At 35.6% G+C, this 24,194-nt stretch overlaps 4 protein-coding genes across 9 annotated transcripts; 2 read left to right on the top strand and 2 right to left on the bottom strand.

Moving 5' to 3' along the window:
• Positions 1-75: 75 nt before the first annotated feature.
• On the top strand, positions 76-3,102 carry LOC105200472. 2 transcript variants are annotated; one of them, XM_011168034.3, is made up of 4 exons: positions 76-1,361; positions 1,653-1,697; positions 1,847-2,271; positions 2,901-3,102. In XM_011168034.3, exons 1-4 carry the CDS (start codon positions 1,307-1,309, stop codon positions 3,048-3,050), a joined length of 675 nt encoding a protein of 224 aa, XP_011166336.1. In that variant the 5' UTR covers positions 76-1,306; the 3' UTR covers positions 3,051-3,102. The 2 variants fall into 2 exon arrangements, with proteins under 2 accessions (XP_011166336.1, XP_011166337.1); XM_011168035.3 differs by lacking the exon at positions 1,653-1,697.
• A 154-nt stretch (positions 3,103-3,256) lies between these two features.
• Positions 3,257-6,804, bottom strand: LOC105197929. Its single transcript, XM_026134339.2, has 3 exons — positions 6,528-6,804; positions 3,697-3,903; positions 3,257-3,615 (listed from the first exon to the last, which is right to left on the bottom strand). Exons 1-3 carry the CDS (start codon positions 6,620-6,622, stop codon positions 3,348-3,350), a joined length of 570 nt encoding a protein of 189 aa, XP_025990124.1. The 5' UTR covers positions 6,623-6,804; the 3' UTR covers positions 3,257-3,347.
• Positions 6,805-6,820: 16 nt separating this feature from the next.
• Positions 6,821-14,440, top strand: LOC105200474 (pupal cuticle protein 20). Of its 5 annotated transcripts, none has more exons than XM_039450649.1 (10): positions 6,821-6,954; positions 7,062-7,292; positions 7,656-7,984; positions 9,050-9,446; positions 10,315-10,685; positions 11,115-12,748; positions 13,032-13,305; positions 13,511-13,654; positions 13,865-14,113; positions 14,231-14,440. In XM_039450649.1, exons 6-10 carry the CDS (start codon positions 12,740-12,742, stop codon positions 14,305-14,307), a joined length of 753 nt encoding a protein of 250 aa, XP_039306583.1. In that variant the 5' UTR covers positions 6,821-6,954; positions 7,062-7,292; positions 7,656-7,984; positions 9,050-9,446; positions 10,315-10,685; positions 11,115-12,739; the 3' UTR covers positions 14,308-14,440. The 5 variants fall into 5 exon arrangements, with proteins under 5 accessions (XP_039306583.1, XP_039306585.1, XP_039306582.1 ...); XM_039450651.1 differs by having other exon boundaries at positions 9,050-9,450; XM_039450648.1 differs by having other exon boundaries at positions 9,050-10,685; positions 11,115-11,260; positions 12,233-12,748.
• Positions 14,441-14,912: 472 nt separating this feature from the next.
• On the bottom strand, positions 14,913-24,043 carry LOC105200476 (retinal-specific phospholipid-transporting ATPase ABCA4). Its single transcript, XM_039450638.1, has 26 exons — positions 23,862-24,043; positions 23,207-23,298; positions 22,147-22,777; positions 21,766-22,061; positions 21,320-21,478; positions 21,003-21,243; positions 20,714-20,881; positions 20,401-20,588; positions 20,163-20,324; positions 19,983-20,091; positions 19,750-19,904; positions 19,510-19,671; positions 19,324-19,395; positions 19,113-19,251; positions 18,794-19,031; positions 18,565-18,724; positions 18,214-18,427; positions 17,623-18,141; positions 17,417-17,542; positions 17,052-17,270; positions 16,629-16,901; positions 16,191-16,501; positions 15,972-16,119; positions 15,683-15,893; positions 15,383-15,596; positions 14,913-15,297 (listed from the first exon to the last, which is right to left on the bottom strand). Exons 3-26 carry the CDS (start codon positions 22,460-22,462, stop codon positions 15,082-15,084), a joined length of 5,016 nt encoding a protein of 1,671 aa, XP_039306572.1. The 5' UTR covers positions 22,463-22,777; positions 23,207-23,298; positions 23,862-24,043; the 3' UTR covers positions 14,913-15,081.
• Positions 24,044-24,194: the final 151 nt, after the last annotated feature.

Genomic DNA, 24,194 nt, shown 5'->3' with positions numbered 1-24,194 from the left:
CATTAGCGAAGCGCGGGGCGACGCTGTTTTACGCGGGAAACGCTCCGCGCTCCATCTTGCGGGACGCCATGTTGCTCGCTCCAGCTCGCCCGTCTTTTAATCCGACTGGCCGACGCCGTTAACGACAAAATGCTAATTGCAGGTCGCGGGATAATTCGGATCGCGTTCGTTTCAGATTGCGCTGGTCGGATTTAACGCGGGACGAGTTTAATGCTTGCTTTAATGCTGGTAAAGAAAAAACCAAAAATAGATGTGGGGGGGGGGAGGGAAGTGCAATTAGGAACAATCACTGCTTGAAATAAATTCGGAAATGTTGCAATAAATATCAAAACCAATCAAAAGATAACGAATTCTCAGAAAAAACAATTAATGATAGAACGATGCGTTTGCACGTACATACCTGGTGAGCACCTCGGGAAAGTAACATGAAGGATGATCCCAACGACTCCTCCGGGCCTACCGAGGTGGATTCCAAAATCGTGATATCGTGACGATCGTATGCTATGCCCGATAGATTACAGATTACAACGGATGTTAACACCATGCGAACCACTCACAACTTCTTTTCACGCGCGATGTTTACTTCCGAAATGGCAAACGATCACGAGAAACACGGTGCGACGCGGACTCGACCTTTGCAGTCGGGCAAAAGGCCGAGTTTTGTTACTTTCGATACTAAAAGGATTCGAGAATCGCAACATCGACATTCGCGAGAAGCGGCTAACTTCAGCGCGATAATTACGTCATGCGCATGTATGCATAAATCGATACTTATTAGTCATGTAATTTCACATATAATTAAATTTTTCACATTCAGTACATGTATAATCTTTCCTTCGTCAATGTAATTCTTGTTCTAATACAATATTGCATTGACAGAAGACTGCTTATTCATGTACGAAACGTGAAAAGTTTTACGTAAAATTTCATGATCGATCTCCTAAAGTCGGAATAATTTGTACGCAATTTATAGACTTATTATGCAATATCTCTTTACATAATTATTTACAATGCATATCGAAGATAATTGAAATGACGAATGAGTCGTCAAACTAATTGTACCTGACGTAATTTCTGATGTCGAAGCATTAGAACGCACGATAGCTGTATTTCGCCCGCCCGTGCACTTAGCTCTCTGCTTCCTACTTTGGCCGCTACAGTTCTGAGAGGGCGTTAGTGCACGGTGAAATCCCTGCGCAATTTGCAATTGCCCGCAGGACCGATCTTCTCACAATTGCAAATACTGTATTGTCGGATAACTAAAATCTTTGAAAATCACTGATCAACGATTTATAACGTTGATAATATGGATAATGATAAATTTAATCAATACTTCGAATTTATGGATGAAGGCGCGGCTGGTAATCGTCTCGCCAATCTACTTTATCGTAGTTTCACAATTTAAAATATTTTTCGTAAATGAAAAGCGTTACAAAGGTTAAAAAATGATCAGCTTTATTGCCTTATCCATTTACTATTTTTTTTTCCAATTATCTTTAACTTTTATATTTTACAAAATTTTATTTTAATTTAAATGCTGCTCTAGGCAAGACTATATTTATAATAAATATTTACAAAATTATTTATTTTTTATACATAAATATTTTATATAGATATTTTTAAATATTTTATAAATATTATGTGCTGTCTAGGATCGAGAATTTATTCTGATGAAAAAAAGTTTAATCGAATAAATGGTAACGTTGTCTCAAAAGTTATAAAGATATTATAGCGTGCTATTAAATCACTCTATCTTTATCATTGATTATACATAAAATAAAAGAACAATTTAATAGTGCGCCAACATTTTTATAAGCGCGTTCTGAACGCGAATTATTGTTCGCAGCATACAGTAAAATCGGCGTAATAAACGACAGCGTCGATCTCATCAACAGCAAACTCAGTCAAATTGAAAGGGAGATTGATTGTAACAAGCCGATGTTACAAAGCTGCCGCGACAAGTACGAGAACATAGAGACAGAGATTTGCAACGCGAGGCAACTGCAGCGGAAAGCGCAGTTTGTGCTGGATAATGTGCGGTCGGAGGAAGAGAATCTTCATGAGAGTTTCAGGAATTTACGTCTTAACTACGAGATGTGTGTAGAAAAATCAGGTGGTTACCAAGATCCAAATGAGACGATTCGCGTAAAGATAAACGAGGTAACAACGCTGCGGAAGAACTTGATGGAAGAGCTCTTGCAATTGCGAAAAAAATTAGATGACGATGGAAAAAAGCTCGTTCGCGTAAAGGCCATGATCACGGAACAAGAGGTAAATTTCACTACTGGCCCAATTAACTCTAGAATGTTACTGTAGGTGAATTTTCACCCAAGTGCTAATTCAAGTTTAGTACAGTTTTGTTAAAATTTTGACAGTTTAAAATACTTAAAAAACATCAAATATAATACTCTCTCAAAATTCAAAAAGAACATAAAACAGGACCAATGAGAGTAATCATCACGATTGTAAAAGCGCAACTTTCAATTGTAAAAATAAAATTAATTTATTTATATTAAACGTTTCGATTCTCTTTGAAATTTTCTTCAGCGATACAAAAAATACACTCTGCCAATTTAATTCGTCCCCTGGGAACAAAGAACGTCGAAACGTTCGACATTTTTACAATAAATTTATTTTATTTTTACAATTGAAATTGAAATTACAATTAAAATCGCGCTGTTATTTTTAACATATTTAATGTATTTTTTATTTAATAAGTTAAAAATAATGTTATTTTAACATCTTGCATCTATAATGTAAAACAAATCTAAAACAAAATTCATAATTATACAGGTAAATTTACACTAAATAATATTAATGTTGGAAAAATATAAATAGCACTCTAGGGTTAATCGTAAAAGCATTTACAAGTGTTGTAAAGATCTTTCATTGTTTCATAGAAAAAAAATGTCGCACAGCTTCGAAAATTGAAGGAGATATCCGAGAGCGCTGTACCCATTTCGTTGGATGTAAAGAAACGGATAGACACTGTTTTGAGTCAAGAAATAAATGAAGGCGACGATGTTCTTGACGATGATACGATGCAATAAAATTTTTCATATAAATAAAATATTTTTATATTATAAATATTTAAAATACTAATGTGTTCACATATTAAATTCCAAATATATATATATATATACATACACACACACACACACACACACACACACACACACACACACACACACATACGTGTGTGTGTGTAGCATAATTAATAAATATATTTTCATTGTTTATTATTTTTAATTTAAAATATTGTGCAAGTTTCTAATTTAATTAGAAAAATATTTTGACAATAGAAATACGTTATATACATTATATACAGCACGCCTCCAAGATACATCTCATTCATTTTCAATCATTTTAAGGCAAGTTGTTAGTTGTTCACACGTCTTGTCTAATCGTTGCAGTGTGACTGGCGCATGATCCAGAATTCTTATCACATTGTCGTTCATGGCACGTATCCTTGTTCTACTTTCCGCGATTGTCCTCATTAGGGTTTCGTTCTTCTTTTCCATCTCATTCACCCATTTCTCCAATTCCTCGGTCGCCTCTTTGATCTTGTGCGCGTCCAGCGATCTCAAATGCGAGATTACATCCCCCGGTGGACGCCTACAATCAGACGATGACTCTTAAATAAGAGATTACATTGAGCAATCACGAGACGATTTTTTAACAAATCTAATCACTGACCACGCGTGTTTATTGGTGGGTATTGTGTTTTCCTCGGATAGTTTGGCTATTTTAGATAAGGTTTCCTGCAAACTGCCTTCTTTCATTATATCCTTCAGACCATTATTCATGCTGTCGTACAGTTCCTTTATCATGGCTTTGTGTAGCTTTTGGGCAGTCTTGGGATTTGACTTGAGAATCGTAAGTATCTCGAGGAACTCGTTCTCACTGGAACGAAAAGCATGACAAAATAAATTTATTAATAAAAGCGAAACAAATACTGCACCACTGTTAAATCAGTAGTTCGCGTAATAATAGTGTTTTGAAATGAACATTGTTTTATCTTAAGATTAACCATATCCGGGAATATAACTTCCGACACATTGCTACGTGGCAATCATTTACTCTATCTCGTTTCGCAGAAAGGCGTCTTATCGATCTCGACCCGTGACACACACACACACACACACACATACAAGTATACACGATACAAGTATAGGAAAATACTCGCCAGATAACAAACATGTCTAAAAGAAATCTTTAAGATATCTTTGTGACGTCTTTTAGACATGCGTGTTATCTGGGACGTGCCCTTACTCCGACGGCTTTCCAACGCACGACCGGATGTGCGTTCCCTCGTGTACAATGCATCGTAGTTAGTACGTGACGACTACCGCCAAGGATCGAATTTTTTTCTTTGTCCCGACACCAGACAAAGAGCAGCGGCACCTTCAATCACAGAGGACGGGAATCTGAACGGTTTCTAATCGACTTGTTGCCGTGTTACAATAAGCATACAATAGGAAGATCCAATCTCCTTGCTCAGCTTCCAATGCTTTTTAAAAATACACCAAAGCGTATTATGTTTAATCCATCATTCGCGTAAAATTTGTGTATCATGCTACCTGCATAAAAATACAGCTACTCTGTGTTAAACTTACCCAGGATGTTTGTATTGTCAGGAAGAGCACAACGTTGTTTCTCACATGCTCAATCAGGCCGGGACTGGTGCAATTTGAAATCGATGCTACATATTTGCATTAGTCCAGACCTAACTAAGCACGCTTCCATTTCCAATAGTCCAGTAGAACAAATCGCTTACCTAAATCAACTGATACACTCGCATTTTCTTTGAAATTACGCGCACCAAATTAGATATTATATTAAAGACAAATATATGATTAAATTTTATATTAAAAAATCTATAAATATTGTAGTGTTGAGACTTAAAAAAAAAACAACGATAACAATCATAACTATCAAAGACAAATTCACCATCTGCAGAATTAGAATATAACGAAAGAATCAACTGCCTGTTCTGCGGAATACGCACGCGTGCGTGTACGATTCCCGCGACACGCGGCACAAGAATGACCATCGCCCTCGCGCCGGTCACCGTGGCACGAGGCCTTTGTTTCCCCGAACGCTTCGTGGAATTCCTTGAAGGTCAACTGGTGGATTCGCGTGAAAGAGACCTTCCTGGAAGCGTCGACGCTGAGAGAGGGATTGCCGATTTAGCGGATCGCTACGGCTCCGACGATAGTCGCGGTCCGCAGTTCGACGCAACATACAACGACCATGTGAGCGGCCACAGCGAACCGGGAATTAACATGCGAACCGCGGAGGCCAATGACATCGAGTAACACCGAGTGGCGTTTAGGTCACTGACGATGCCGATCCCTTCCACACGTATACACACAATCTTGACTCCCCGTCTCGCTACAGCGATAAATCACGAATCGGCTTCTTATGAAAGGCGGATCTCTACGCATACAAAATGTGTTTTGCAAGATGTGACCATTGTATTTATTTATCTAAAACACAATTTCGAATTTTAGATATTATGAAAATATAATATTCATTTGCATCTTTCGACACGAATTTAATTACAATATTCTAAAATAAGAACTCATCGGTTCTGATTAAACTTAAAAAAAAAATAATTAAAAATTTTTAATCTATCAATTGAAAAACTTAAAACTGATTATTTTGTTTTCCTAGTCCATTTTTTGCAAATCATTATTTATGTAAAATATAAATTTTTATATTAATAATTAATCTTTTAATTAAAATAATTTTAAAAATTAGGGTATGACAAGTTTTAAGTTTTGCAATTGGTAATTTATAATTTTAAGAAATTATCTAAAATTACAAATATTTTACTCATGTATACAGGTATGTGTGCACTGACTGAAAGTTAACGTGTAGAGAATTCATTATGATGTAGAACATCTTAAAAGATAATATCCTTTCCATATTTTTTGGGCTTGTGCTATTTTGATAACATTTAAATTCCAAAATCATCCTGCTAGCATTTTTTGTTAAAAAAGACTATTAGAACAACAGAAAATCCTGAAGCTGTATCCGAGATGCTTAGATCAGAGATATCTTCTCGTCCACGTGACGCACTTGACACACTTCTGATAGCGGTACTGTTATTGCGTGGGCGTGTACGAATCGTGTTTTTTCTAGAGCTAGATTCTGAAACTGCAAAGAGACATAAAGACGAGGTGTTGCCTGTCATTGTCAGTTCAGAAAAAAAGTAGATGTATGTACAAGAATAAATCTCACACACACACACACACACACACACTCACACATACGCACAAAAGACAACAAAGAAACCTCATAGAATCTTCGGAACATCTTTTTCTTTTAGAAAAACAAAAAACTTTTGGCGATACCGGCAAAAATGTCACTGACGTAGATTCATCGCTTAATTCAATGAATCGGTTTCTAAAGGGAAGAAAAATCGCGCGAATGACAACGGATAAAAGAGGTTAAGGTAAACGCGTGAAGTTGCGCGGGAAGAAAGAAGAAAACGCGCGGTCGTGCAAGCCAGCATTGCTCACCTCACAGACTCGGCTATGTTCTTGAGGATGTTGGAGACGGCGATTTGGAACAGCCGCGCGTTGTTGGAGCAGTCTGCTTCCTCGTCCTCCGCCATTTCCCGGCGATCCCAGTTCGTCCGCGCAGAAGAGGCGAGCCACAACGAAGCGTCAACGACGCCTCGTAATAACGGTTTCCGCGAACTGTCGTTGTTCTCCTTGCGTCTCGGCGGGATTTGAATCGCTCGGAGAGCGCATCGTCTTGCGAGTTCCACGTACTCCGTGAAGATGGCGCTTAAGTCGCATCACCGCGGCAACTTCGTGTCGTCGGTCACCGCGCGCATGCAGCTAACTTCACGGAACAGCTGTTAATCAAAATATGATAATCGCATAAATATATCAATGTTGCTTTTTATCCTTTCTTTCAAGAAATTCATGATGAAATATGGAGGTAGGTACAGCTCCGAATTCAGTTCACCCGCAGCTAAAAAGTTAATCATTTGTATCGCATCTTTTCGAATCGCTAGATATTTTTACATCAGCCTTAATTCATTTCAGACGATGAGAAAGCGGCTCATAACGCATTATAATGCAAAACAATTAGATTGGCTCACAACTAATACGATTATATCACTGTTCCCTCGCTTGTATTGCGTCTCAATTTAATGCCAATTTTCCGGATCATCCAGCAATCGCGGAACCGGTTTGCAATGAATGAAGTCTTCACAGCGAGCTATTTGCTAATGATTGTGGCGAAAGTTCTGTATTGATGGAGATATCGAAAGTACGGTACGAATAGTTAATTAGTCCTCGTTGTGATTACAGCACGCCTCACGTCAATACGATATAATTGCTTTGTGGTTAAAAGTTAAAAGGCACACTCGCTCGATCGATCGATCGGCCGTTCCTTAATGTACCACTATTTGCTAGAGAAATTCCAACGAGCTGTCGCACACGCTTACAAAGCAATTGTTAATCAGCGTTACTTGTTTTTGTCAGAGCGAAAGATATTTTTAACTTTGCTATTAATCTTTTCATAAAAGTTGAAATGTATTTGCGTCAATGTATCTGCATCATCCAGACTTGCGCGCATTGCAGCAAATTTATTAGTTCGTTCGTGTTCGTTCACGCTCGTTTGTCTGCTCGTTCCAGATCCGATCCGACTTCAGAGTTGCATTCATATTCGACCACATTACCAAGGCCCGCCACACTGGGACGGCTGCACCCCTCGGGGTACACGCGCTTATATGTGCGCCTGATGTTTCCCAAAGGTCAACAATGACGGCGAAAAGGAGCCGCTCGTAAAACTGAGAGCGACGTGCCTTACTTTATTATTATGCAATCGGCTCTTTACCCAGCGGCCTGAACTATATTTTCTTTTTGCATGGCTAACCTCGCGGGAAGACTCCAGCTACCGAGAACTGAGATGCCCATTCACTCGCTTCTCCAACGAGAGAGGAGCAATCGAGAGAAAGATCGCGGTAGATATCCCATGACAGATCCCTCTCTTTCTCTCGCCTAAAGGGATTATATCGCGAAGCAAACAATAAATAATGCTTTCTCTCTCTCCGCTTTGATCGATGAACACAACATAACGATTTCACGATCGCGGATCGAAATTCCATGACACATTTTCGAATTCCAATACGGCGGACAACACGCGATTGCGTAAGCACGCGCGTTGCAGAAGTGCATTGCGTTTTTTCTGCGATTCCATCAAACACAATAATAATGCCTTTTAATAATTTGCGTATTTGACATCGATGGATATTAGCGTAAATACTGTAATGAGTACAGTCGAAAAATTGATAACTGAGGCGAGTTTTTAAAGTATAAAATTAATTATTAATTATTAATTATTAAAAAAAGTATTTCAAACTTCTTTAGGTTTTGTTCAGTTGTGTGTTGTAAATTTTTTTCAGAAATTATAAAAAGCATGCAAAATCTAAAAGATTTTCTAAAAAGTTATAAAATAATACAAAAATTCTGAAAAATTATATGAAGAAAAATGTTCCAAGGTTTATCTATCGAATATAATTTTATCGTAAGCGAATGTTTTAATTTATCAATTAATCATTCACACTATGCAAATGCAACTTTGCTCAGTAAAACCTGTATTTGCACATAACACGACTGATTAATAGATGAATGAAAAAACTCACCTATGATCAGATGATATCCAATAAATTTTAATGAAGATATTTTTTCATGTAATTTTTACAAAATTTTTTTATTTTTTTTATAAATTTAGAATTTTTTATTGGAATTTTTTAAGTGATAAGAGTCTACAATTTGTTTTAGAATTTCTTTATATACGTAAATTTTAAAATTTCTTATTCTATAATTTTTGAAGGAAACTTACAAAATCTGCGAGTATTTATATTTTTTTTAAAAATCTAAAAATTTTAAATATAAACAATTCATGAAAATATATATGCATGCAAATTTTTTTTTATCGAGGATGAGATGATTTCAAATTTTTAAGAATTTTTGAATAATATTTAAAACAATCGAATAAAACTGTTAAATTATTTGAAAACTTTCAGAGGAAAGTTTCAAATGCCCGATTACTATCGACAGACCTGAGATATCTTACATATCGATCAGCGACGCAAGAAGCATCCATCATGTATCATGGAAAGTACATATCGAGAAAGATGATCGTGGGAAGATTGCTAGCTGGTAATAAAATAATGTCAGTCTACTTTGCGACGATCCACGAGGAAGGTGAAGGATTGTGAAAATGAAGCGACGGAGGCAGGGACGAAGTTCGTTTAATGACGGTGGAAAGCGTCGCTGCGACGAAAATTAATGGAAGTTAACGGAGCATCCCAATTATGCGCCTCGCGAAAACGGCGCGTCGAGACGTCGAGTCGCAGTGTTGCAACGGTGTCTCATGCGTTTTCCATTAATTCGCAACGCGATCTCGGCAAGCGCAAATTGGTAGGTACGTAATTAAGTTTAGCGTTTCATATGTGTGAAGAAATTGACTCTTGTCAGACGTTCATACGCATCTCCCCTAAATTATTAGCAAGCATTCGTGTCAGTGATGTTGAATGAAAAGTGCTTAAAGTTGGCAATTAAAACATTGTAAAGTGCAAAGTTGCTAAGTCTGCCAAGTTCAAGTCTTGCATTTTTATAAACATCTATACGCTTAATGAACATAAATATCAAGCACATATTAACGTTAAAATTGGAACAATTATTTTAAATGATTGAACGACGAGATAAAATAAACCTTTTTTCAAATTTATACCTTTTTATTTGTACAGCAAACTGCAATTAGCGAGCTCTCACTCTTAATTTGACGTAATCTAAATTCGTGCCGGTCTGGAACGCAGTAAAACACGAACGACGACCGCTTTTTAACCCCGCGCGAAGCGTTGAAATCTTCGTCCCTTCTACCTTTTTTTGCCATGTCGCCGAGTTGCGTCAATACCCGTAACGCGTAATAGAAAATCGCCGGAGAGACCGCAGTGATTTTTTTTTTCTTTATCGACCTCCACGATATGGACTTCTATTCTTTCGAAACGGTACAATCGTGTGCACACGAGGTCGTGAGGAAGAGAGCGAGCGGAGATAGAGCATATGCTCCCGGTTCTGCACAATCTCTTATATATCTCGATACCTCGGGAATACTTCCGCGATACGCTGTCGAAATCCTACAGTTCGCGCCTTCGGCTGGCTCCGCACATTGCAATAATTGGACGAACCAGGTACAAAGCTGTGCGCTGCAAAACATGACGTTTCAACGGTAGAAGTATCAAATAATTTTGCACGAACATGTCATAACATGTTTTTTTTCCTATAGAAAAAAATTCTGCATTCAAGAAGCAACCGAAGGCTATGCATAATCTCCGAAGGACGAAGCCTCTATTTTGACGTAGTTAATAAGATCTGAAGGACGCTGAAATCTTGAGGATTAATCGTGAAGAACTACGTCCAATCGATCCTTTCAATTATTTCCTGACGCCGCGCCGTTTGGCGAACGTACGAAATTCAATACACTTCGAGAGATTCATGTCAGACTAGTTCCGAGAAAGATTTCTTGCCAATATAAATCTGCCTGCGGGCATAACATGAGCAGTAAAACAGATAAATGCACGGATTACGTGCCAAAGGGATAGGATCTACTCAAGGATTATTAGTAACTGTATACAACTGTTTCCCTTAAAGAACAGGGTAAGACGCAATGTTTTAATAATGTATATCGTCATATCCTGCTAATAAACTCGTAGCTCACGTTCGCAATTTTTTGTCCCGACTGTCTGCATCAGATTCGCGAAATATATCTATTAGGGGTTGGGGGGAGGGAGAATAATATTTTTGAAAATTTATACACAGACACACACACAATTGTCTATTTATTTTTTTAATTCTGTTCTTGAAGATGCTATCTAGTTTTGATTCGAAAAATATTGATAAAATAATTCGAACATCACTTGCTCTTACAAAGTTTTTTCTTCATAAGAAGTGCTCTAATGATTGGAAAAGGTAATAATCTGATAGGATGAATACAGTGGATGGAGGAGTACTTCTCATTCTAATCCTCTAATTTTTTGCATTTATCTCGCTGAGAATCTCACATAATGTCGAGGCGTATGATTTCAGGCTACGATTTCTTAATATGAATCCGAAGTTCGACCGCTCTATCTCCCTGGGAATCTAGACGAGAGCATGTATGTTATTTTTCTCTCCATTACGAGGCAAACGGGATGCCTATTCGGATGCGATCGTCGCTTCGTCTACGGCGAAACGTGAGTACGGTGACCCAAGGTGGATCGTTAACCGGCGAGTTACGTGCCGATCGGTAATACCTTGACGATTTCAAATGCGCTTCGGTTTACGGCAGTTCCATTTTATGGAACTGTTTACGGCACTGAAGCCACGTTGAAATCGCGCAATTATATGGATGCGTAATATTCTCGCGATCGCGGATGCGAGCTTCGAACCTATAGTCGCGGGTTAGTCTTATAATTCCTCTTACGTAATCTTCAAATCTTCGGCTAACCGGATCTGATTCTCTCGGCTATATAATTATCCGAATATCCAAAGATGGTCTAAATAAAAACGCGAGGTTCTGACGATATAATAGCTCTCATTAATAACTCTTGCTGTAACCAGCGAGGAAGATAAACTTTACGTCACACATGGGCACGTTTGAGAGCCGCGTTCCGCGCGGGAGATCATCCCGAGTTGCCCAGGCACCTAGTTCCCGACCTAGCGCACACGTGAACGCGATCATCATACGTGCCACGCACGTATCGGCCGATGCGCTCCGGAGATGCTCTCAACGCACGATTGCGCAATGCTCGATTGCGGAGCGCGCGTTCCTCTCCGTAAACTGCGGCGGCGTCTCCGATGACGCCGACGATAATGACGACGCCGCGACCCCGCAGGTATAATTCCCGCGTTGAAAGAGCCGATATAATTACAAGGGAGAAGCGTGCGGCGAATGCATACCAGTCGCATCATCGACTCGGCTCTGCTTTTCCACGCTTTCTCACTGCTTCCCTTCTCATCCTCAAAATGAACCAAATAAAATTTGTTCTTTTAATTTGAAAAACTTGATAAAATTTTGACGACCACAGGCTACGATATCTATTTTACGTCAAATATTGAATTGTTTTAAATAGTGTCGTTTAATTAATAATCTCTATAATAAAAGCAAAATTATATTTTAAGTAGCCAATGGTTGCAGCATTGTTTGACTTGCTTTTCTCTTACAGCTCATCGCCTCGACTCTATCGCTTCGCTTTCATACCGATCCCATTGGCCGACCTTCAGATCTATTCGGAGATGCCTGTCGATCTGTATCAACCTGGCATTGCGCAACCACCCCTCATCCTAGTCTCGACAGAGGCCTCCTTCGCTGGCCTCTCTGTCGCCCCCTCCGATAGCTCTTCCACTGTGCGCATCTTCATTCGGCAGCTCTAAAAGATCTCTTTTTCTCTCTTCCTCTGCTCTTAGCACTTTTCATCAACGAGGATTCGTTGGCGAATCTTCGAGGAACACATCACCGGATTATCTCTAGCCGTGGTGCCATCCGCGGTTGCTCATTGGCGGGTGGGAGGAAGACGATCTTCGCACGGGACCGGTATATAAGCATGTTGGATTCGACCTGGATACGTACAGACAATTATCATCGGTTTGACGATACACGATACACGATTTAAACAGTGCGGCGCAGTAACATTGCTAGGATTTACTTTACGAATATACGCGCAACCAGTGAGATGAGACCGGTACGAATCGTATCTAAGATATAGATTTCTTTTTCGGCTGCCAAAATATGGAGTGAATTTTGAATTTTTTTGAATTTTTTGATCGCGACAATCAATTGAAATAGGATCTATCGCGCTCAAATATTTCATCTTGGACAGTTTTTTAAGCCGCATGATTGCTGCTTCGTATTCAAAATAGCGTGTATGAAAAAAAAACGAAATTTGTATTTGCTTGATTGCTTAATTTGTACTTTTTTATTTTTAATATTGTATAATTTTTATCTTTTTTGGATTGTTTCAACAGCTCGCCATTGCGCTGCTGGCCATTATTGGTACCTGCTATGCCGCAAGATTAGACACTACTTATCTTCCACCTGGTAGTGCCGGAAGTGCGGGTGGCGCAGGATTGATTCATCCTCCATCTCCAGGACACGGTCGAGGTGGACCCATTAAGTATAGTGGTCCAGTTGGTTTTGGTGGCCCAGATGTTTCTGGTGGTCCAAGTAGTTTTGGTGGTCCTAGTGGCCATAGTGGACCAGGCGGATTTGGCCCTGGAAGTGGTGGCAGCGCTTATGCAGGTGATAAGTTTCATTAAGAGCATAATTACTCAGCAAGAGAAAGAAATGAATAATTTATGTCTTATTTCATATGTCTCTTCAAAATTTAATTTTATTATTGTATACGGTTGAAATTCAAGTTAACTAGATTTTTTTTAATATTGAGACTTCTTGAAGCTAGCTAATTTTTTCTAAGTTATGTGACTTTTAACACTTTACATTTTAGGCGGCGGGTTGGGTGGTGGTGGACACGGTGGTCAAGAAATACCCATCATTTCTTATAGCAACGAGAATACCGGTGATGGAAATTATCAATACAGTTATGAAACCGGAAACGGTATTTCTGTGCAAGAAACCGGTCATCAGCAAGGTAGAAAATTATATTTCTTGACTAAATTATTAATTACTCAATTGTTAAAATGTTGTTCGTATTTCAATTTTAAATTCCGTTTTGATTCAATTTTTTAATGAACAAACACCATATACCTCTAAAATTATGGAAGTATTGTGTCACAATGACAGTGAGATTGACATGCAGTGGGGATATTGCGTCAAAGTATGAGTGTTGCTAACGTTGCAGGAGAATCCGAATCGGTGAGCGGATCCTTTTCTTATACTGGGCCCGATGGCATGCAATATTCAATCACATATACGGCAGACGAGTACGGGTTTCATCCTCAAGGCGCTCACTTGCCGACACCGCCTCCGATACCACCAGAAATTCAACGAGGCGTTGAATTGGCGCTCGCTGCCGAAGCTAGGGGAGAGAATCAGGACGGTGGCGGTGGAGAATATTCGCGTGGAGGAGGTAGCGGATATCCTAGCGGAGGTGTGTTATAGCTAGAATTCCGAGCCAAATATAAATAAACGAACGTTTCTAATCACGCGTATAAATATTATACGCACGATCTATCTTGCTTTCTCATCGTATTGTACGTTATTCCAGGAGGTGGTCATGGAGGCAGTGTGTATCAGGGACCAAACTCGTACCAAACAAGTTCAAGCGGTGGCTACCAATACTAGGCAGTGGATTAGCGAGGATTATTATGTGCATTATACGCAGGCATGCATACAATTTCTCGTGTATCCATTTTATGTATATAACGATATATCATTTGTGCAATTTTTATATTTATATAAAGTGACATGACTTTTATTTATGAATTATCTACTCTCTAATTTTTCTTTTCTTGAAGTTACTTTTCTACCAGAAGTAATCCTTCAAGCGCCTTTTAGACGTCATATCAACTTTAAGAAATATATGCTCCTCAACTGTACACATGACATATCTGTGTAATTAAGGACTTAATAATTGCGATATATATCATGCATTATATATTTCATACGCTTAATATATATATATATATATATATATATATAATTATATATTAATTTCGAGATGTGTATCTATGAATAAATAAATGGTCTATTAACGTTGTGAAAAATAATGTGTATTGTGTAAATAATTATTTACATATGTAATCATTTAAAAAATGTATACATACTAATATAATACTGTAAATAAAATTTCTAATATTTTTCTCTCGTGTGTATAAATATCTTTAATACGTATCGTTGTAATAAAAAGTATTTTGTAGATAATGTGATACAATTAATATTAATATAAGTAAAAGGTGTGCTACTTAGTATATTTAATTAATATTATAATAGTGCCAATTAAATTTTACAATTTTTTTTAAATGGTTTATAATACAATTTAATGTTAAATCGAATTCTATCTATTCAAAATCTATTCTATGCATTAAGTATATTTTTGTATCCAATAAGATATTCAATTTATACGGTTTCTTGAGGACTAGTGATATGAAGTTCAGACTCGTTAGATTCAACCTTTTCAGTTCCTCTTGCAAATTGAATAAAAAGTTGTTCCAAAGTTGCAGATAAAACAGCGTAATCTTCAATGCAGTTATATCTTTGCTTCAAACTTTTCATTATATCATACATTTTTTCCCATGTTGTATTACAATCTGTTACATGATAAGCAAGAAGACCCTGTAAAAGGAATGCATAAAAAATTAATAGTAAGATAAAAAAATTAAAATAATCGTTGCAGATCTAAGTGAAGCATCATCATTACCAGGTTTTCATCTCTAATATCACATGTTAGACTAGATTCAATAATTTGCTTAATATCGTTAACATCCTCGTCCATTCGGCCTGTATTTAATTTTACGTGAATATCGTAACCCGCGCCAAATCGCTGTTTCAACTCTTGACTCGCACCAATGCAGACTAATTCACCCTTCACCATAATAACTAATCTATTGCAAAGTGCTTCACACTCTTCCATGCTGTTGAACAAAATAAAGTTTTGAATAAAATTAATTATTAAAATCTTAATGGAAAACATATTAAATACTTGAACTCTAAAAGATACCTGTGAGATGTGAGTATAATAGCTTGCCCTGCTGCTTGACATAATTGCAAAGTATTCCAAAGCGATCTTCTAGCTGCGGGATCGACACCGGTTGTGGGCTCATCCAAAAGAACGAGAGTAGGATTACCGATGAGAGCCATCGCGATGTTTAAGCGTCTTTTATTGCCACCGCTATAAGTACCGCTTGGTTGCTTCATGCAGGCAGTTAAATCTAAAAAAATATAATTATATATTCATATGCACTATTTTTACATGTACTCTCTTTAACATTCTATCTCTCTTCACTTACTCAGTCTATTAATCCATTTATTAACTTCCAACTCTACGTTGGATTTTGGTATACCGCGAAGACGAGCAAACAGTCGTAAATGATCAAAAGTGTTTAAGGAGGGTATTAAAGCATCAGTTTGTGGACAATATCCCATTTCAGAAAGATACTGCAAAATAAAATTTACTAATGCTATAGATGATATAGCACAAAAAATTAAATTACTATATAAATTATTACCTTTGTCTTGTCTGAATGGATTTCCGCTTGTCTTAAGTACATTAGGCCACTATTAGACATTTCTTCACCAGTCAGTATCCTGAAAGTTGTACTCTTTCCGGCGCCATTTACACCAAGTAAACCGAAACATTCGCGTGGTTTTACTTGAAAACTGATTTCTTTTACGGCCATTAACTTCCCATAATATTTACTTAATTCATATACTAAGAAAAGACTGTTGCTGTCACTTATTGGACTATGTAACAATTCGATATTAGTAGTCTCCGGGGAATTTGTTTTTGGTTCTTCTTTCGTAAATTTTCCACCTGCACCTAAAGTCATGTGTAATTATATGCTTATACATGTTTTATATAAATTACAAAATATGTAAATTTAATTTCTCTATAAATTTAACTTATATATCTTATTTATTGGAAGATACTAAAAATTATTTCTTACTTTGGTTGTTAATTTTATTAATTTCCATCGCTACTGTAAGTTTCTCCTTCTTCACTTGATCATCCATTATGTCTTGTTCCTTTCTTAGTTTCGTTCCAACTATCTTCATAAATAATTTCGAAAACAGCTTTTCTTCCAATACAATTAATAGAATAAAATATAGAATTGGTGTTAAAGCCAGATATACTATACTTTCTTCGAAATTCATATCCTCTGTAAAGTCTCGAAAGTAAGAAAGTTGATTTTTGCACGATCCGTCCTTGCAATCCAAGCCTAAAAAGAATTATAATAAAAAAAATTATAAATTCTATCATTAATAATAATATGAACCAGGATTGTGCGTTTACGCTTAAAATAAGTACAATATAAATGGCACAATCCGGATTTAAAGTAACACTTGATATAAATATCGCACAATCTTACCACAACAAGGATCATTAGCTGCAAAACAAACTACAGCATGAAGTGTATTTGGTAGACGACGACACCTTGCATTTTGCACTGCTATGTTTAAGAAAGATATTTGACCGTGGAACAAGCTTACATATGGAATTAGACGGAAGATTCTCTTTTGTAGAATATGTAGTGGATTAAGGTAATCAAAACTGTGTATTACTTCATGTAGAAGATATTGTATTACAACTAAAATAATTTTTCAGTTTATTACTCCTCCTTATACATAATAACTTATTTGCATTTGTTAATAGAATATTCAATTTATTTCTCAATTCATATATTTAATGAATTTTTTTTAATATCTTTAAGAACAAATATTGCAACAAACTCACCAAAGCCAAAAGGTGCAATACCCACAATAGTTGTTACAGTATTCCTTGATTTGTTCATAAAGCTGAATAGATACACAAAAAGTAAAACATTAATACCGAACAATTCCAGAATCAATATTGTGCACACTGTAAACCAAAAAAAGAAATAAATTTATCAAGATTAAAAAATATATTAATATTAAACACATTTTAAAATCAAGACTTACATATCTCTGTTCCATAATATAGGCGAACATCGAGTATAATATCCATAATATACAACGCTGAAGTAATTATTAATACAGACAACGTAAATATCAGAAAATCAAAAGTGAGCATTGTACTCCAGTATGATATCGACGTGATACCGGTCATACGTTGGAGTTGCTTCACTTTTGTCGCTGTTTCTTGCAAGGGATGCGCTACAAAAAGTGCCACAGTGGGAAAGAAGAACGAACAGAATATCAAAACGCGCGAAATCGATTCTGCTTCCGGTACTATCATGGTCGAAGATAACGTATTTGGTAATTGCTGCCTAGACACAGCAATAGAATATTGATCGCCAGCGAGATCCTTCATGAACGCATTACTTAAGAGATTCACTGTTAAGGGCACACTGTGAATTGCTAAGCCAGAATAAAAACCGTTAGCCCATGTCGTGTTGCCTTCAGTGCCATTAAATTCGGCAGATACGATAAGATTATTTCGATATTCCACAATGTTCTCCATAGAAGAATTCAAAAGAGCTAAAAAAAATAATAAATAATGAAATTATTGTTTGAATAAATTTATTACCATATTTCACATAATATACTTACCATTTGTAACACTTGTATCCGAAGCTACACGTTTAACTTCACCAAAATTCTGAACAAAATCTCTGTATTTCTTACCAATCAGTTCGTTGCTCGACGAATATAAAGTTTTAGGATATCTATACATATCAAGCTTTAAAGGAACAATATTTGTATTATCGCTTGGTACATTGTAACTTATGGCCATTATAAGCACCGACAAGATAGGAAGAAGTAGCTAAAAATGTTAATAACAAATAGATAGAAGAAACTTTTCGATTTCAAAATATTATGAAAAAAGATATCTGCAAGATACGATGCAAATATAATACTTAGTAACATATTTGTAAAGCAATTATAGGAAGAAATACGCACAATCAACAGTAAGTCAACTAGATTCTTTCTCGTATATGCAAATTTCTTGCAAAATAATGCAAATATTGATTGCATGCATAGTTCACTGCCTGTAATTTTCTGTAGTGGTGCAGTAAATAATTCATTAAGGTGTGTCCCACTGTCTTCCTTCTTCACGATCCTACGACAAATAGCAACGTAAGAAAATAAAAATAAAATAATGATACAAAACGTATTTCAACGAACATACTGCAAAAATACTTGTTCCAAAGTAATCAATGATACGCTTATTCCAGTAACTCCTAATTCTTTCTTTTCGCTTTCTACTTTGTCTAGTGATTGTGATAAAGAGTCAGTATATGGTACATTCAATACAATCTTTTCACTGTCAACGCTAAGCTGTTGTGTTCTATCATCAAATTTACTTATGACTTTTTCAGGACTACACCAAGATTTTGTTGATAACGTAACTTCGATATGGCCGTGACCTAAAGAAAAAATATTACAATTTATAAATTATATCTAAATTATGAGTATAAATCTCGTTTTAAATGTGCTTAAAATCATACCATACTGTTTTTTTAAAAACATTGCAGTGCCATAACTTCTAAGATGACCTGTATGCATTATCGCAATTCTATCACCAAGTATATCAGCCTCTTCCATATTATGTGTACTAATTAGTATTGTTTTCTCTCCTCTAAGTTTCTGTAAAAAAATAATAATAACGTATCGTAAAATATACATCTTTATAAGAAACTAAATTATAAATTTGCTTACTAATATAATATCCCATGTATCTCTTCTGGTTTCAGGATCCATTCCTGATGTTGGTTCATCCAAAATTATAATCTAAATATAAATTTATTTAAATTTAGATAAAGATAAAAGCCAGTGAAAAATCCTTGAATTATTGAGACATCAATATAGAATACATATACATACGTTTTTTTTTTCAAAACTTACATTAGCATCGCCAATAAGTGCCATCCCGAGACAGAGTCTCCTTTGTTGTCCACCGGAAAGTTTGCTAGGTAGAAAATCTTTCTTTTCGGAAAGTTTTAATTTAGAAAGCAAGGAATTAACATTTTCCTTGATTTCGTTTCTGGTTTTATTTTTAGCTTTCAACTGTCATAACATACAAATTATATTTAATTGATATTATTGATTTGATTGTTATACCATAAAAGTTGTTATTGTCCTCACCAAGCCAAAGAATTCTATTTGTTCAAATACATTCAAATCTGGAAAAACCATATTTTCCTGAGGGCATAGTCCTAAATTATTTCTAATACTGTCCAAGTGAATCCTTATATTTTTATCATTTATAAAAACGTTTCCTTCTGTTTCGCTTATCACACCTATTAAATATAAATACAATAAGTGTTTTCTAAAATAATATGCTCTTTAAGAGCCTTCTCTTGATATAAAATAAATACCTGTTAATATAGACATAAGCGTAGTTTTGCCTGCCCCATTGTGTCCAAGCAGAGCAGTAATTTGTCCTTTATAAAAGTCCACGGATACTCCTTTTAAAGCATGAACTTTCTGGAATATAACAATATTTAAATATGACAAAAATATATTTATAAGATATTTATTCTTTTACACAAACTTACAGATTTTCGTAACCAACATGTTGTATAAGATTTCTTAAGATCACGTATTTGTATTCCAGGTGTAAGTGTCCCACTCATTACTGGTTCAAAATCTTCATTAGCCTTATCATAATCAAATTCACCAGCTTTTTCATCAAAAATTATTTTATTGTTCTTGAAACACTAAAATATAATAAATATAAAAAAAATCTCACAATGAACACATAACATATTATTTATGATTCTTGCTTAAACTTGCCTTCAAAAAATATAATGGATCCTTTCGGACTCCATATTTACCGGGAAGTACAGCATTTATATATACCGCAAATGTAAAATGTATCACAGCACCCAAGAATGAAAAGAGAAATATAAAACCTGGACTTCCTACAATACCAAATTCCGTTTTCCCAGGAACAAACAAAGTACTCCATTGAATACCAATCACTAAAAGAAAAGAAACGCTTACTACTTGTTAGTAAAAGAAATATATATATACACACTTCATTTAAAATTTTAAAAAGCTATTAATATAACTAATTAACACAAATAAGTTAAAAATTATTACATACATTTACTTTCGTATGCATTTGTTTCTTGAAAAAGTCTATAAAACATGATATTTGGAAATATTATACCAACATATGACATAATTCCAAAAACTTCTTGCCTCATCATATTTTCTTGAAGTGAAAGCGCTGCCGTATAAATTATAGCTAAGACAGTTATCACAAATCGCGCTATAAAAATATTAATAACAAGGGTATTATATACAGTTATATTATTGAATGGAAAAATATAATTAACAGTTTTATAACTATAACTTGGAACTGGAAATTTGTTTTACGAAAAGACATTTACGTTTTGAGAAATATGCTGCAATATGCATGCCAAATGTTATAAGATGAGCAATATGCATAGTGAATAAGAGCCAAAATATAAACCCGTTGCTATATTCCAAAAAAGCCTCAACATTATTCGAAAAAGTATTTTTAAATAAAATTATAGTTGGTATTGTATAAATAATGCTAACTAATAGCCCTGTAATTAACCAACTAAATAAATTGTAGGCCAATTTGACTCCATTCATTGCCATTAAAACCTGAAAACAACCAGACAAATAAATATTTTACAGTGATTAAGAACATAAAAGACAAGAAATAATACTATGTACTAACAGTTACACCAATAAATTTCTCCTTCGTTGCATAGTTAGCTTCTATGCAAAGTGGAATCACAAAAATTGTAACGGCGATCCCACAAATTAGTTCTCGTACTATTACATCAGCATCATCTATTCTGATATATGGTGGATATGGCATTCTTTGTATTGATAACTGAAAAATATCAAGAAATGATAAAAAATAATCCTGTGATATGTTATCAGCTTATCTACATGTAATGCAAATGTTCATCTGTTTTTAAACATTATAATAATAAATTATTCATATAAGATGTCTATATATAGCCTGTTTTATTGCTTGTATTTTGGAAACGCCCATATTTCAAAATTCTGAAAATATATATTCACTCAGGAACTATTCTTTTATGGGAGTTGAAAGCTAAAGCTAGAGTACAGACTTTGTAAACACCTTGTATATTTGTTTTTTTTTTTAATTTGTACCTTTATATTAGACTCTGGTGCTGCTTGTTTTATGAGTGTTTCATCCAAACATATTTGAACTTGAGTAAATGGCATTAATTCAAAATATATTGTAGGTGACGAACTCATACGTTCACCATCTGCCACAGTTTGGTACAAATTATTTGGAATTTTCCATGAATGTCTTAGTTTATATTTTATAGCAGGTTTGTCATACTGCTCAAAAACAACTGCCACTACAGAAACTATAGGATTTTTTGCTTGAGAAAATATATAATCCTCTACCATTCCAGTCTCATTAGCAAAACCCATCATGTCTATACGAAAATAGAAAGAATTATATTAATATAATTTAAGTTATTAAAAAAACACTATATTTCTCAACCTGCATTTTATACTTACTGTCCGGTAGAAGTCTAAGACAATATCTAACAGATTCCATGATTTGATGTGTACGTATATTATTTGGTGTATAATACACTTTGTTTAAATCATTATTAATTTTCTGCATTAATTCGTCTTGTGTATACACAGGATAGTAAGTGCTCTGATTTACCACAACTGGTGGCTGAGCAGTAAAATCTCTCACAGCTTGCAATAACGCAAATAATCCAATAGGTATTAAAGCTTGTAAGAATATCGTCATGCGCCAGTGTCTTTTGCGCACTATCAAATTCTTGTACATCAACAAACCAAAAATTTTCCACCCACTTGCCATTTTTATTTTATTTTGTTAATTTTTTTTTAATTTAGTAGAAAATACTTCCAATAATTTATTAGTGGGTTTGTATTCAAATATTTATAAACGTATATGCTTTGATATGGAAAGAGTATAAAGCATTTGAATAAATTATTAGAATAGTTATATACATATATCATATAGATAAGTAATGTATAGCCTTGGTCATCAAAATGTGGAAATTCCCAATAAAATTCAGAATAATTTGTGTTACCATGGGAAATGCAGTCAAATGTTATTCCTTCTTTACTTATTAAGTCTTGTTTCTGTTACTGTTGTCATAGCAAATTCCATCTAAACAAACATTACTTATCAGGACGTGTCAGAACGGTAAGTCAAGGTAAAGCTTATAGAGCATTATATAATATTCATGAAATCATTATATTTATAGATTTATCAATAACTTAATTTTAATTTACCTTTAATTTAATTTAATTTAATAGTTAATTTTAATAATTATAATAATACAAAATAGATTATTCAGCAGAATTTAAACTAAATGAGATCAATTACTAAAACACTACTAAAAAAATTTCTAGACTTCATGAAAAACTTTACGCTGGATAAGAATAAAGCCTTTAACTTTAAGCTTTTAAAAACTCGTTTGCCTACAAATTAAAAAAATTATTCAAAATTTCACAAAAGATTTCACTGTTTCTTTGAACATGACTAATATGAGCATGACGAATACACCCAATCATTTATATTCAACATTCAACTTACTTGTCAATAGCATGCTGCCAAACATGGACACAGGAATGGATTTGCAATTTACATCGAAATAGACAAACACCCGATTATTTAATTTCCACGTCCTTATCATTCGGTATGCAAACAAAACGGAATGTAAACGAAGTTGTTAAATGCGATAATAATTCGGAGTAATTGTACTAACAAGAGCTGTCACATTTCAACAATGGTATTTTTCGAAAACGCATTCAGTAGTAAGACTGTTATCTGCCTTATATAGCTTTCGCTTATCACATTATCAAAGCCGATAACAAATTTTTGCCACGCATTACGTAGAAGCACTTAATTATAAGATATCTCGATATACCACAGATATCTATTTAACATTACAAGCGTTACTCGTTCCACGAATGGCAGGAATGTGACAGCACTCATGGCATTCAGCGTCATACGTCATATCGTGGAACTTCAAAATACAAGAACGATAAAGTGATATAGAGGAGAAACTGAATACGCAATATCGTATCACCGCGGTATATGAATAAACCTATAGTAGGGACAGAACAGACACTATTCGTTTCGATTCACACTTGGCACGAACGCGCGATCCTTCGTTTCCCACACTTCTAATATTCACAAACTCGGGATAGGAGACAATGGAGAGAATGCGAAACACGACTTCACATACCATGGCTCGTATCCGACACGACACGACGCGGCGACGGGTCAGACGGGTGTTGACAAAAGCCCGATACTCCCATTCAATTTCGGGACTCTCGAAACACTCGCTCGCGTAAAAAACTTGCAGGAGACGACGAAGCTGCGAGCTGAAATACGCCACGACCTTCCATCATGCTCCCTAACCGACCGACTGCTGGCACTGCGTAGCGGCGTGACGTATGACTCACGTGACTGGCGCCTGCGCGCCGCTATCGCCGCCGCTACGCAGTACGCAGTGGTACGCAGTCGGCACTGTCGGCAGTAGCAGCAGTCGGTCGGTTAGATCAGGTCACAGATATCT

Source organism: Solenopsis invicta, chromosome 6 (assembly GCF_016802725.1).
Source record: "Solenopsis invicta isolate M01_SB chromosome 6, UNIL_Sinv_3.0, whole genome shotgun sequence".
In the NCBI taxonomy this organism is placed as follows: Eukaryota; Metazoa; Arthropoda; class Insecta; order Hymenoptera; family Formicidae; genus Solenopsis; species Solenopsis invicta.
Note: the sequence above shows the minus strand (reverse complement) of the source record. Positions and strands in the feature narration are given on the sequence as shown.

What these genes read in the sequence shown, in the direction of transcription:
- LOC105200474 (XM_039450652.1), top strand. An exon ending in AGAAACCGGTCATCAGCAAG is followed by an intron (nt 13,655 to 13,864) that starts GTAGAAAATTAT and finishes CTAACGTTGCAG; the next exon opens with GAGAATCCGAATCGGTGAGC. An exon ending in TAGCGGATATCCTAGCGGAG is followed by an intron (nt 14,114 to 14,230) that starts GTGTGTTATAGC and finishes ACGTTATTCCAG; the next exon opens with GAGGTGGTCATGGAGGCAGT.
- LOC105200472 (XM_011168034.3), top strand. Translation starts at nt 1,307, where the DNA reads ATGGATAATGATAAATTTAATCAATACTTCGAATTTATGGATGAAGGC. An exon ending in TATGGATGAAGGCGCGGCTG is followed by an intron (nt 1,362 to 1,652) that starts GTAATCGTCTCG and finishes TGTGCTGTCTAG; the next exon opens with GATCGAGAATTTATTCTGAT. An exon ending in CCATGATCACGGAACAAGAG is followed by an intron (nt 2,272 to 2,900) that starts GTAAATTTCACT and finishes ATTGTTTCATAG; the next exon opens with AAAAAAAATGTCGCACAGCT.
- LOC105197929 (XM_026134339.2), bottom strand. Translation starts at nt 6,622, where the DNA reads ATGGCGGAGGACGAGGAAGCAGACTGCTCCAACAACGCGCGGCTGTTC. An exon ending in AACATAGCCGAGTCTGTGAG is followed by an intron (nt 3,904 to 6,527) that starts GTGAGCAATGCT and finishes TTTTCGTTCCAG; the next exon opens with TGAGAACGAGTTCCTCGAGA. An exon ending in CCCACCAATAAACACGCGTG is followed by an intron (nt 3,616 to 3,696) that starts GTCAGTGATTAG and finishes GTCTGATTGTAG; the next exon opens with GCGTCCACCGGGGGATGTAA.
- LOC105200476 (XM_039450638.1), bottom strand. Translation starts at nt 22,462, where the DNA reads ATGGCAAGTGGGTGGAAAATTTTTGGTTTGTTGATGTACAAGAATTTG. An exon ending in AGAAATTTATTGGTGTAACT is followed by an intron (nt 21,244 to 21,319) that starts GTTAGTACATAG and finishes GGTTGTTTTCAG; the next exon opens with GTTTTAATGGCAATGAATGG. An exon ending in TAATAAAATTAACAACCAAA is followed by an intron (nt 16,502 to 16,628) that starts GTAAGAAATAAT and finishes ACATGACTTTAG; the next exon opens with GTGCAGGTGGAAAATTTACG.